This window comes from Scylla paramamosain, chromosome 12, assembly GCF_035594125.1.
Source record: "Scylla paramamosain isolate STU-SP2022 chromosome 12, ASM3559412v1, whole genome shotgun sequence".
In the NCBI taxonomy this organism is placed as follows: domain Eukaryota; kingdom Metazoa; phylum Arthropoda; class Malacostraca; order Decapoda; family Portunidae; genus Scylla; species Scylla paramamosain.
This window is the reverse complement of record NC_087162.1, coordinates 15,653,951-15,667,439: the sequence shown is the minus strand read 5'-3', so window position 1 is coordinate 15,667,439 and position 13,489 is coordinate 15,653,951. Positions and strand designations below refer to the sequence as shown.

Genomic DNA, 13,489 nt, shown 5'->3' with positions numbered 1-13,489 from the left:
TTTCATTGTTTTAACTTATTTGCAACATCTCAAAAGCAATTTGATAAGCAATTTTGATTTTGCAAATGTCTTTACCTGACATGAAAACCAATAGTAACCCATACTATAAAGAAATAAGGCAAAAATGTAAATTCATTCTTCTAAACACAAAAGCAAAGTTTTAGGATCAAAATAACTTTTTCTATTTTGTTTAGATGGAAATAACTGGAAAAATTATGGTTTGGAGCCAAGGACAAGACAAAAGTGAAATTTTGTTACATCATGTTATCTGATCAAGTTTTGGAGGATTTACCTGAACAGCATTTTTATGATGGGAGGGTGGAATGATGACAATACTTGAGAGAGAGAGAGAGAGAGAGAGAGAGAGAGAGAGAGAGAGAGAGAGAGAGAGAGAGAGAGAGAGAGAGAGAGAGAGAGAGAGAGAGAGAGAGAGAGAGAGAGAGAGAGAGAGAGAGAGAGAGAGAGAGAGAGAGAGAGAGAGAGAGAGAGAGAGAGAGAGAGAGGTGGGACATGAAAAAGGACTGAGTGCAGGGATAATATGCACAAACAAAAGTAAGAGGAGACTGCCATGTCCACCACCTTGATGGAATTCCCAGAAACAAGCACCAAAACACACCAAAAATACAAATAAAAGCATAATTTTAAAAGAAGAAAAATCCACTCTAACCATTCTCTCTTTCATGGCGATGAGAACGATGGTTGTGGCGGGCATGACGTCTGCGTCTTCTGTTTTCTGTTTCAAATTCTGAATCAGATGACACAATATTTGCCCTTCCCCGTCCCAGAGTGCGTTGGAGCAGGACTGAGGAGGACTGGCGGTGGGGGTGGTAGTGGTGCCGTCTCTCGCCTATCATAGCAGAGTCTGAGTCTTCCGTAGATGAGACAACTGGCCCTGATGACTCACCTGGAAATAACATAATCTTTTAGTGCACTTATACCCAATACCTGCATCTCAGACAGGTTTTTCTTACTATTCAGTTTTGATGAGACCAACTTTTAACTTTAGTATTAAAGTGTTTGTACAAATTTGAAAGCAAACACCGAGCTAAAGCAAAAGACTAAGACTGAAGCCATCTTTTGTGTTATCTGATACTATGTGTAAATAAAGAACGTACCAGTATCCTCCTCCTCTTCTCTGTATTCAAAAACGTAATAACCAATGTTGCTTGAGGTGTACTGACTAGTTGTATGACCACAAATGGGCAAAGTATATGGGTCTTGAATATCAATTTCTGAGGTTTCTTCATTATTGTTACTTGGGAGCTCTCGCTTACAACGTCCAGCCTCCCAATCACTTTGCTGGTTCGAGTCACTAAGGTCTAGACCCCACAACTGAAAAGCAAGCACAATCATCAATGTCAACATGAAAATAGCATCTTGGTTGAAGGTTCGCTAGAATGCAGTCCTCCCTACTTTTTTTTTTATTTTCCAGAGCAAAATCATTCATTACAGTGAAATGTAAGTATTTTGATTTCCATCCAAATACTGAAGTAAACATAACTTTTACAGCTATTAAAGTTCCTAATTATATCATAGAACACAAAAAAAATTGTGCATTTCAATGAATCTTTCTTGATAAAGCTGTGAAAGACTTCAAACAAACCTCATCACTGCATGTGCATGTCTCAGAATCGATACTTGGAGAGCAACATTTGTGTCCCTGTGGACTCAAAAGAGCTGCCCCAAGTGCTGGACGGAGATTGCCTACAGAAGAAGATGAAGCTGCAGCTCCAGTGGTTGGTGATGTCTTCTGGTCCTGAGGTAAGTTTCCTCTAGAGGCACATGAGGTCACACTGGGAGCTGCACCGACATGAGAGCTAGAACTTGATGAGATGCATGAAAACAGTGATTCTGTGTCCACATCCTCCTCCTCTGGTGTTGTGTAAAACTTTTCAGCATCAAGGAGGAGACACACAATTGCTAGATGTCCCAGCTGTGCTGCGCGGCCCAGGGCAGTCCGTCCACATGATGGAAGGACATTGACATTGGCACCTTTAGGGGAAGACAAATATTTTCATTAGCATTTCAGGATAAATATCAATATTAAACAATCTGAGAACATCAGAACATTTTTGCATCTAATAAACATAAACACAAAAAATATATAAAACAGAGTAGATTTTGCAGGCTCACATAAACTGATAAACAATTATCACTGGTACAGTACCTCCACTTAAAGCCCTTGGCATTTTTCATATTTCTAATTAACTGAAACTAACCTTTTTTCAGCAAGTCCATCACTGCATCAACATCCCCAGTATTGACAGCCTCATACAACATATCCGCCATAGTTGCAAGAGTAGCCATTTTGAGTCACTGCACCTTTGCATCCTGGGTTCCTATCTTGCACCCACTTCCTGCTGCCTGAAAGATGAGGAGGGGAAATGAACTACTGCAACACAGAATCTGTCTATCTAACCTGGATTTATCACTGAGACTTCTTTCCTGGTTTTATTTTTTGTTTTTCAATTCCAAACTTTTACAGAAACATTTAGACACCTGAAAAAAAAAAATCCATATAAGATGGAGAAAAATGAAGTTAAAGAGAGCCTGTCAGTCTCATGCAGCAGAGTGGCAACTGTCACCAGTCAACAGTGTTTCTCTCTCAATTTTCTCTCAAATGTAATTGAAAGGGCATTTTTAAACTAAATTTCATACCAACTGAAGATCTCTAATGTCGAATACATGGCATCTAAAAGGAAATTATCTAGTGCTGTTAGATCTAATTTGGAAATGCCTTTTTATCATCTTACTTAACAATATCTGGTTACTGTCAACAAATATCATTCCATTACCTCATACAAGTTTCTTTATTCTTTATAAGTTGGGAAATTCATCTACACTCCCTTTTCTCTCACTGTATAATAAGCTTTTAAGGGTATTTAAATGTTTTCCTGTGTAAAAAGAACAGAATGGAGCAAAGGGTAAAAAAGTATGGCTGGAAAAGGAGTTTAGGTAGTTTTCAAGCAAGGAGAGTAACTAACATCACAGTTAACTGTGATGTTAGTTGCTCTCCTTACTCTAAAACTACACCTATGGCTAAATATAATTGCTACTTTCTCAAATCTTGGCTAGGGAACAAGGAAGGCAGTAATTCCCTACACTACTGTTCTATTTTCCAACGCAGAGCTCATACAAACAACTCCTTGATCATAAACATTGCATTACGCCCCCACGAGTAATCTGACACTCGCAGCAGGTGTCCTGCCCTTGCCATCCCCGTGTCACCCTGAAGGGCAGACTGAGGAGGTACTGTACTAACACACACATAATAAATGATGCACCAAGACATCCCCTGCATCACAGCTCGCTTGCATCTGTACGTATGACAACCCCCGGAAGCTGAAGGATGTAACACCTGACATTTAAGCAACCAGGTAACGCCCCCAGGCCACAGGTAAGCCAGGCGGGCACCACCACTAGCGGCCAGACACAACCCAGGTGCAGGGACTCTTCACTTGGAGCTTCGTGAGTAAAGTGAAGCCCTACCTCACTTGTGTCACTGGAAGACGGGGTTCTGTAAAGGGACAGTGGAGTAATCAATGCGACCTTTACTAAACAGTCTGGCGTGAAGCACTACATCTTGATTTCGGGAGCACTATATTTCGGCTCCTCGCGGCCTCGCCTCTCCTGTTTGGTTATGTCTCTCCTCTGCTGCTACTGCCTCATCACTCATCTTATTACGCGTACATTTGTATTTTTATATTTACTGTATACAGCTCTTATAGATTTTTTTTCAGGGTTCTGGGATGGTGGGCAGAGTTACAGCCAAGGACGAGAACCCGACACTTGCCCTCTGCTTAACGTCCTTATCCATTTTTATTTTTGTTTCCAAAACTGGAATCATCAGTGCCTAAATGTAGTTTCAAGAGCGTCATATATTGCATTATATATACTATGACTCTGGTCACATCATCTGAAGATTCATCTGACACAGTAAACTTGCAATAATGGATAGATAAGGTGACCCGTGAAATAACTTTTACTGAACGACGCACTTCTCAAATTTTCTGTTTTTGCTTCATCAGAATAGGTAATTATTGATAAAAGTTACTACAGTTTTGTTTTTGGGACTTTTTGAACTATTGTATCTGTCTGTCTGCTGTGCGTGGCTCCTGAGGAAAGGTTACCCAGGTAAGATCATCGTCATCAACAGGAACTTGGTGGTATCAGAGTCTATAGTTTCTTGAGTTATTATATTTATGCAGTCTTCTTAATTAATTATATCAAAGCTTATGAAAAGAAACGTAATTTTTGTCATACGATATTTTTTGACCAAAGGATCAGTATTTTTTTTTTTATTATTTCTTTATATTCTAACAAGTTTTCAATTGACTGAGTTTAATTTGTCCGCGAAAATGTATTTGTAGTCTTGTCAACACTGCGTAAACTCTCATGATGGAAGTTGTGTCGGGGAGAAGGTTAGTAGTTTACTGAATTTCAGTCATTCCGCAAAGAAACACTAAGGAAGGGCCAAGATTTCATAGCTGTCAGGTAAACTAAATAATTTTGTAGGGCGGTTGTGGTACACTGGCTCGAGTCACTTCACAGCTTGCCTGGGTGATGGTGAGGGTGCAGGACAAGAAAGACAGAAGGATGAAGGGGTGATAATGTTATACCCCGAAACATCATCGGGATCTGGTCTGATGGTGGGCGCTGGTGTACGTAATAATGGGACTGTTGTAAGTAATGGCGGGGACAAGTATCTCTGGGATTGTCAGTCACAGGCAGGCAGTGGAGGATGATATTGAGTTGCTCTGGGGACGTGTTGGGAAAGTGTTCGCGTCAGTGATAGTATTTTATTTTAAGACCCGTGGCTGCTCGGTTTTTATTACTTGTATTTCGTCATCTTCACTATCTTCGGTCAGAGGCCTAGTGACGTCCTGTGATAGACTCACAGACCACTTGGCTTTTATTAGGAGAGTACCTTACCTTGATGTATTTCGGTTGTTTAGTGTTACCAAGTGCCTCAAACTTTGCTCAAATATAATGGTATTTTGGGTAAAAATCATATTCATAATGTTGTAGAGTATGATAGTGTAAATCTAAAATAATACCCAATGTAATGTCATCCTCTTGGTATTTTTTTTAGATTTACATCATAATCACCCTATCCCTCTTCCTCTTGGTAAATTTTTAGATTTACACTATAATCCCCTATCCCTCTAACCTACAAAATCGGGTCTAGGGAATTTTTTGGGGAAGTGGCCGTGTCAGTTTTGAAAACTATGGATTTCCCACAGAAACTCAGAAAGATAAAGTTTCTTAGAATCCAGTAAGGTATGCAAAAATTACATTCCCAGTGTTGTAGAGTATGATGGTGTAAATCTAAAATAATACTGTATTTTATTTTCAAGTTTGTTGTGGTGATGCCATATTAGAGGGTTTGCTATTGTCTTATATTAAAAAAAAAAAAGCATCCTGTTTCCTCATGAACACTTCTCTATTGCATTTTGTTATGTTTCTGATGTGTGTTGGTAGACCATTTAATATTATCAGTCCTGTTCCGGCAAAGCTTATGTTTTGAATGGTCATGAGCTTGCTATGATATAGATAACATTTCTGTAAAGCTGGCATTGTAGTTATCAATTTATTCAAGTGCACTGTTTGTTCTCCTCAGTTCATGGCTTGCCTTTTCTAACTTTTGCCCAATTTTATGTTGCCTCACCTGTCGTGTACCGTATAATGAATTACTAGTTAACATTTTCAAGCCTATTAGGTGGACCAAGTATTTCATTATATCTTATGTATTCTGAGTTTTGATGGTCTGTCAAGTTTAAATTCCCTTAAATTCCTGTTGGTAAACGATAGACTACTATGGTCTGATCAGATTCTCTACTATGAGATGTTCCATGAGATTTTTCCTTCATAATTTACTGATATGCTCAACATGTCATCACACGTATGGTTACAAATTCAAGATTTCTCTGATACATATCCAGTCTGAGGCTTTCAATTTCTTCTTTTCTTGGGATGTGCTTGCTCTCTAATTGAAATTCCTTTCAAAACATATGGTTGAATTCCTCTAATTATCACTGCAAGATGCTTGATTGTCCTGCAATTTCCCAGTTTCACTTTCAAGTCCACTCACAAAATTGCAAAATGATGCGCCAAACTGTGTTAATGTTAGTGTGATACATCCTGCCACTCATTTAGAGCAGATCTTGCACGTTCTCCCTCACTAATCCGATTTATGTACCTATGAGACACATTGGGTCCCTTGTTCCCATATCTAGTGCAGCCAGTCTTATTAGATGACTAAAACTATTAGGTCAATTGGATTGAGGAAGTGTCATAGAGATTAGGAACACCATGAATTATAGAAAGGTTTATTGCTATAAAATATGTATGTGATGGCTAAATTTGGCATATATTAAGACAAGATCTTTTCATATTCTGATAAATTAATGCAACTTTTCACATTACAGAGCACGCAAACCTGTGAATTATGTTGAAATTGCAGATATCGCTGTTGATGGTAAGACTGCTAGATTGTTCATTATATTACAGTTAACTATATCCTTAATCTGTTTACTAATAAATAATCGTAAGCTTTGTATGTTAGAAGTTTTATGTGGTAGACATATTCTTTCCAGTTTCATCCCAGGGCCTAAAAAAATATACCTTATAACCTTGAATAAAGCAGGTGAGGTACTGAGTGAGCCTCCTTGGGCAATTGCCATGCCCTGTATCGGAACATCCTTGAAATCATGAGAAATTAATATGGGTGTGCTTAACAAATATGGGAAACCAGAGGACTGCTGAATGCATCTGGCTGTACAAAATTTTCCAGTTCAGGTGATCAGAGATGTCAGTTTGAAAGTAAATTTAATTGAAAAGCCCAAAAAATAGAGTAAATAAAACTGTAATACAGTGTAACCTCAGTTCTTGAACTTAATTAGTTCCTGAATGCCGTTCAGAATCCGAAATATAAAAAAAATAAAACTATTTTCCTCATAAGAATCAATGTAAAAAGGATTAACCCATTCCCAGACACCAACCTACTCTGTCTTAGCGGCTTATAACAGATGCTCCCACAGCCAAGATGGCTGCTTCACAACATCTCCAGCTCACAAGTTATTTATCCAGAAAGGATGTATTGAATGAACATAGTGATGCAGAACTCATCATAAGATACTGTTTTAGACAAATCTAGTGAGGGAAGCCTTACAGAGGGACACAGAAAGGAGCAACCCACTTAATACCAAAATGAAGGTGATCATAACACTTAGACATCTTGCTGCTGGGAAAAGGTACTGAAAAAATGCAGTTGTACAGTAGTGCTGGCATTGTCGGTCATCGAGAGAGCCACAGGTGACTTGGGATTACTCCTAAGCACCGAAAGCTGTTTGTTTACATCGAGGCTTTTCAATGGGATCACATTTACCTCAATTCAGAGGTAGAATTACTGCCTTACTTTCTGTCTCTCTGCCAAATATATAAAAATGAAGTAGATATTTAGAGAAACCATAAATTAGTAATAAACAGCAGCTTTTTGCTGTCATTTAATATTTGAAATCAAGTAACTTTGTTCTGGAACTGAATTATGGTACCACAACTGAAGCAATATTGAGTTCATAATTTTGTTCAAAAACTGATTTGTTTGAAACGGGAGGTATTCAGTAACTGAGGTTCCACTGTATTCATATATGTATTTGTATATGTATATTGTATTCTTATTTTTGTTTTGAAGGGAGGAAGGACATACTTAATTCTAATTTATTTGTATTCTGAATAATTTACAGAATATTACATACCTATGTTTGTTTCAGAGAATGATTTTGCTGACTTCAAGCCTTCACCCACAAGCAAAATAGAGAAGGTTAAAGAGAAAAAAGAAAAGGTGGATGGGGAGGAGCAGAAAGATGACAGGGAGAGAAAGCACAGCAGGGACAGGCACAGAGACCGCAAGAAACACAAAGACAAAGACAGACACCGGGAGGATAAAGATAGGCACAGAAGAGACAAAGACAAGCACCGAGAAGACAGAGACAGGCACAGGAAAAGGGATGACAAGGAGAGAGACGAGAGGAAGAGAAGGGAACGCAAGGACAGAGAGCACAGGTCAGAGAGAAGAGATGATAATTGCTCAGAACACTCAAGCAAAGGAGAGGGAAGCAGTGACTCTACGTATGACTCATCAGGTAGCCAAACATGTCACAACTTGCCAGCCATAAATGCACCCATCCCTGCCTCACCTTTGGTGTCTCCCAGCAGAAGGAACCCTAAACCAAGATTAAGCCTGGAGGAGAAAATTTTCCAGGTACTGTATCAGATTACTGTATATTGTATTGGAAATGGAATGCCCCTTATATATATATATATATATATATATATATATATATATATATATATATATATATATATATATATATATATATATATATATATATATATATATATATATATATATATATATATATATATATATATATATATATATATATATATATATATATATATATATATATATATATATATATATATTTGTGATTTTCAGTCTGAATAATTGCCATACTCGGGTGAGACAGGATGGTTTTAGGAGGTTTAGAGTTTTTAGTAATCAATTGTTTTTGTCTTGAATTATGAAAATGTGTTAGATGAACTTTTGTTGAGACGTCGAAAAATGGTTTATGAGGAAAATAAATCATGTATTAAAGAATGTCTAGAGAAGCATTAGTTTGGTGTTGTTTTAGTTTATTTATTTATTTATTTATTTATTTATTTATTTATTTACTTTTCTCATGGTGGTCCATGAAGTTATCCCTTTCCACATGAGGCCGATGGGTCTAAGAGTGTGAGTGATGTGTGTGTGTGTGTGTGTGTGTGTGTGTGTGTGTGTGTGTGTGTGTGTGTGTGTGTGTGTGTGTGATGCTTTGTGTGGGTCACCCTGTGTGGGATTGCTGGCTTGATATATATACTCGTAGATAGATTTACTTTTTAATCCTTTCATATGCTGCTAATGATATGGTGTTCCACATGTCAAGGCTTTGTAAGTGGGAGCAGTTAAATATGACAACCTCTTTTATAAGTGGGAGCAGTTAAATATGACAATCTCTTCTCCTATAGAATGTTAATTGCACATTATTGTTAATACATTGTGCACATGTAATGCCTTCCTTGAGTACTTTATAGAAACTGAAAAATACATCTGAAAGTGCAATAAATTCACCACAAGGGACCCTCACTGTTGAGGATTGAACCTTTGACTGGGAGAATAAAGTATACAGTGCCATAGATATTGGCACCATAAAGATCATCAGACCCTGAGACAATTTTTATGATCTTTGTACTTCCAGTCACTACATATGTAATGTATAGGTATTTAATATGTTGCTGAAAATAAACTGGAATTTTTATTTCTGAAGTTACAATGCTGTTTATTTTATTATTTTAAATTTTTCTGATAAGGCTAAGAGTGTGAATTATATGTATGTGTGTAAGTGGGTGGTGCTTTGTCTGGACCACCCCATGTAGGATTGCCAGTTTGATATATAGATAGAAAGATTTTTTTATTCAATTTACTGTTAATATTCTATTCTATTTTATTACTTTTATTTTCTTTCCCCAGAGAGAATTAGAGGTTGCACTTGAAATGTCCAAGGAAGAGTCCAGCCAAGCCCCACCCAGTGTGCCTGAACCTGAGGAACACAAGGTGGCAGAGGGTGGAACAGCACTGGAGGAAAGGCAAGAAACTCAACCACCCTTGAGTCCCAAATCTCTTCAGGAACAAAGTGCTGGAGGTGGCTGCTCCTCACCCATTGAGAGTACTGGAGCCCCTCCTGAAGCTTCTTCCTTAGCTCCTGAGAAACCAAGTATCCCTCTGTGTGAGGAGGAAGAGGTGGCAGAGCACACACCTGATCCAACACCACCACCAGCAGTAGCAGATTGCACAGAAACAATGGAGCCTTTGCCCTCTACCTCAGCTGGCAAAACTGCCAAGAGAATAAGGAAAACTGTAATGTTTAAGGAAGGTAAGATATTTTTTGTTCTTATATTGTTGCACTTTTTTTTGTGCATGCCACCAGTACACCCGGTACATTAAGTTTGAAAGGCCTGTCAGGCTCACAGTTAAATAATAGTCACAGGATTGGCTTATGAGAAACATAGCATTCAGTATAATTTATAGCATTAAATTGCATGAATTCTGAGGAAATTTGTGCTATTCATTATAGAAATGCCACCATTACATTAAGCCAAAATGTGTGTGCAGGGTTACTCAAGTTATGGGCCTTTGTACTGGCTTTCATTCAGCATGTAACCCATTTAAGAGAGAATTGAGAGAGATAAGAGAATGCAGGATGTAAAGATTAGAAGTTGAAAGTCACCATCACTTATTCTTGGAGAGCATTACCAGAGATGAACCTCAGAGGTACAGACTGGCAGCACCTAGAGATTAGATTCAATCCCTGAATTTAGAAAATAGTCTATTGATGATTTTTAGTTGATAACCAGACATACATAACTGGCATACATTACTTGAGGCATTATTGAAAGGCTTTACTTATGGATTGCTTTGGAGAGGAAATGCAGCTGAGTGGGTAATAATTGTTGGCCATTTGGAAGATGAAAAGGAGGTGTCAGGAGTTTGAGAGAGATTGAAGGCTGAAGATTGAAGCTAAAATTAAAACAAAGCAGACATTATGACTACTCATGTCTATATATGTAACTGGCAATGAACAATATGTAGCAAGGTTGTGGATGATGAATGTATGTAGGCATAGAGAAAGCACAGGGATGCACCTTACCTTACTTTACCACAGTGCCATATCCTCCAGGATGTCAGCAACCATGGATTTTCATCTTTGTCTCTTGCAGCTCTAATGAACTGCCCGCCTGTCATTCCTCCCTGTGCAAACTTCAGTAATCCCTCTATGTATTTTACTCTTGGTTTTCCTCTTCCTCTGCTTCCCTCCACTACTCCAGTCATAATCAGATCCTCCAGCCCTTCTCTTCTCATTACATGGCTGAAAAACCTTGGCTGTCTTCCTTTCATCACCCTCATCAACTCTCGTCTCTCCCCCACCATCTCCAGTATTGCTTCATTCATCATTCTTGCTGTCCATGGCATCTTCATCATTTTCCTCCACAACCACATCTCCATTGCTTCTAATCTCTTTACCAACTCCACTGACAATGTCCAACTCTCCACACTGTATAACAATGTTGACCACACATGGGTTTTGATTAAACTTTTCTTGTCTGTATTGATAGTTTTCTGTTTGTCAGCATGCTCCTAATATTACCAAATGCTTTCTTTGCCATTCCTATTCTTCTTTTAATTTCAGTACTGTATCTCACATCTTCTGTCACAATCCTTTTAAATAGCTGAAGCTCGCCACCCTCTCCACCGTCTGGTCATTATAACGCAACTCCACTCTTGGCCCTGGTGCCTTTTTTGACATTACTGTATACTTTGTTTTTTTTTATATAAATTGTCAAACCTTTATTTTCACTTTCCTCTTTTACTCAATTGAAGATCGTTTGCAATTTTTTATTAGTATCTGCAAATAACACCATATCATCTGTATATTTCAGGTTATTAATATTACTTCCTCCAATACTTATTCCCTCACATTTTCTAATGTTTCTCATTATCATCTCTCCATATAATGAAAACAGATCTGGTGACAGTACACAGCCCTACCTGACACCTCTTCTAATTGTCTGCCACTCTGTTCCTTCTCCATCAATTCTTAAACAAGTCTTCTGTGCCCAGTATAGATTCTTTATCCCTCTATATTCTTTTCAGGTATTCTGCATTTTACAGTACTTCCATAAAATCTGCATGTCTTACTCTGTCTTACAGGGATGCACACAATGGCCAATACAAGAGACATAGCCTATTTTACTTGGCATGTGTGGAATAAGAATCATGCATAGACTTAGAGGACTGGTGTTGAAAATGAGTTTATGCGACACAGAGACAGGTCTTATAGCCTGGGAGTATCCCTGATATAGTGACAAAAGCAGAAGCCAACTCTAAATTGGCTGAAAGACATTCACAGATACATGTAGTTATCTTTTTAAAGTAAGAGGAGTATCCTTGCTTATGAAGGATAGTCTATGGTTTATGCATGAAAAATATAGTGCTTCATGAAAGTGAAGATTGAGCTGGTGAAAACATAATGTGAGGTTGTTGGAATGTACAAAAAAAAAGTTTGATTAGCTGACATATACAATGATCCAGCAAGAAATATCCAACAAATGAGCAGTTGACAAGCAGATTTGGAAGTAAGCTTATCAGTAGAGTGATGAGAACAGACTAATTGTTTTAGTTTGACCATGTAAAAAAAAAGGAGGGTGGCTTCAGTATCATTACTGATACTGAAGAGGAAGTAAGAATGCTAAATAGGTAGACTGAAGAAAGCAGGATAAGATCTTGAGGAAGAATCCAGAAAGCACATAACACTGCTGATAAGGTAACTGTAATCAGGCAACAAAGGCTGATCCATGTAGGCATGGAACTTTCCTTTCAAGGCAGTGATGATGATCTCTTCTTTTTCACTCTTGTTGTCCTGCAGACAGTGACTCTGACGATTTTGATGGCTTTGGCTATGATGTGGGTGCTGAGTCTGACGCCTCTGAGGGGAGTGACTTTATGCCATCACCAAAGAAAAAGAAAAAGGTAAAGGAGTCAAAGAAAACCAAGAACACCAAGCCAACCAGAAATAGTACACAAAAGTCTTCCAGTAAATCCACAGGCCAAAATAAAGCAGGTGATGTGGCAGCCTCTCCAAGGAGCTGTCCAGTGATAGCCAAGGAGAACACTGCCCCGAAGGACATTGCCACACCACCACCACCTAAAAGCACACTTGCCTCTCCCAAGGTTACCACATCACCTGGACTGAAGGCATCATCAGGCTTACACACTCCACCACCAGCAAAAACTGCTACAAAGAAGGCGAGTGTCAAACCGGTGAAAAGACCCTTGATCAGCTCATCATCATCCCCATCATCTGGTGCCCCATCAATTTCTCTGGTCAAGACACCATTCAGAAGTCCTTTATCAACATCCCCAAACAGTGGTTACCCTGTGGGCTCCCCAGCCACCTCTGTGGGAACAAAGAATTTAAACAGAGGCACTGGGCTCAGACTGGGGCTGTCCCGCAGGGCCACTGTCAAGCCCCTTCACCCCAGTGCAGCATCAAGGATCACCAGCTGATCCACTATGACAATGTTGGTTCCCAGTGCAGTGTAGAATTGTCTGTAAGTGAATAAACCATCATATATAAATCCAAAAGTTTCCAACTGGTATTTAATAATCTGTATTGATAACTGTAATATAATGAACACTAGCAGTCTTACCATCATCAGCGAGATCTGCAATTTCAGCATGATTCACAGATTTGCGTGCTCTGCAATGTGAAAAGTGTACGATGTACATGGGGATTGAGTGTATATGGTACAATTTTTATAAAGTACAATTTATTGTGCCTTAGTGTTAAGTTGTTGCAATTTTTCTTTAAAAAAAATTGTATCTGATGAA

At 38.5% G+C, this 13,489-nt stretch overlaps 2 protein-coding genes across 7 annotated transcripts in view; one reads left to right on the top strand and one right to left on the bottom strand.

The window, feature by feature from the left end:
* The window catches only part of LOC135105741 (ankyrin-3-like), an 11,340-nt gene extending 7,530 nt beyond the window's left edge, over positions 1-3,810 (bottom strand). For 2 of the 4 annotated variants that reach the window (XR_010270988.1, XM_064014190.1), the window contains exons 1-5: positions 3,490-3,810; positions 2,220-2,364; positions 1,604-1,992; positions 1,116-1,332; positions 668-904 (exon numbers count right to left, since the gene is read on the bottom strand). Coding sequence is in view for 3 of the 4 variants with exons in the window: in XM_064014190.1 (XP_063870260.1) it covers positions 668-904; positions 1,116-1,332; positions 1,604-1,992; positions 2,220-2,307 (931 nt within the window). In the remaining variant the exon portion in view is untranslated. Of the gene's footprint in view, positions 1-667; positions 905-1,115; positions 1,333-1,603; positions 1,993-2,219; positions 2,365-3,358; positions 3,465-3,489 lie in introns of those variants that run through there. The other 2 variants (XM_064014192.1, XM_064014191.1) reach the window with 2 other exon arrangements.
* Positions 3,264-13,489, top strand: LOC135105742 (TRAF3-interacting protein 1-like). Of its 3 annotated transcripts, none has more exons than XM_064014193.1 (5): positions 3,264-3,319; positions 6,429-6,478; positions 7,773-8,263; positions 9,572-9,974; positions 12,525-13,489. In XM_064014193.1, the coding sequence occupies exons 1-5, from the start codon at positions 3,276-3,278 to the stop codon at positions 13,163-13,165; spliced, it is 1,629 nt and encodes a 542-aa protein (XP_063870263.1). In that variant the 5' UTR covers positions 3,264-3,275; the 3' UTR covers positions 13,166-13,489. The 3 variants fall into 3 exon arrangements, with proteins under 3 accessions (XP_063870263.1, XP_063870264.1, XP_063870265.1); XM_064014194.1 differs by lacking the exon at positions 3,264-3,319 and adding an exon at positions 4,321-4,421; XM_064014195.1 differs by lacking the exon at positions 3,264-3,319 and adding an exon at positions 4,525-4,682.

Coding starts and splice junctions, on each gene's coding strand:
- LOC135105742 (XM_064014193.1), top strand. CDS start 3,276: ATGATGCACCAAGACATCCCCTGCATCACAGCTCGCTTGCATCT. Junction 6,479..7,772: donor TGCAGATATCGCTGTTGATG/GTAAGACTGCTA, acceptor TGTTTGTTTCAG/AGAATGATTTTGCTGACTTC. Junction 8,264..9,571: donor TGGAGGAGAAAATTTTCCAG/GTACTGTATCAG, acceptor TTCTTTCCCCAG/AGAGAATTAGAGGTTGCACT.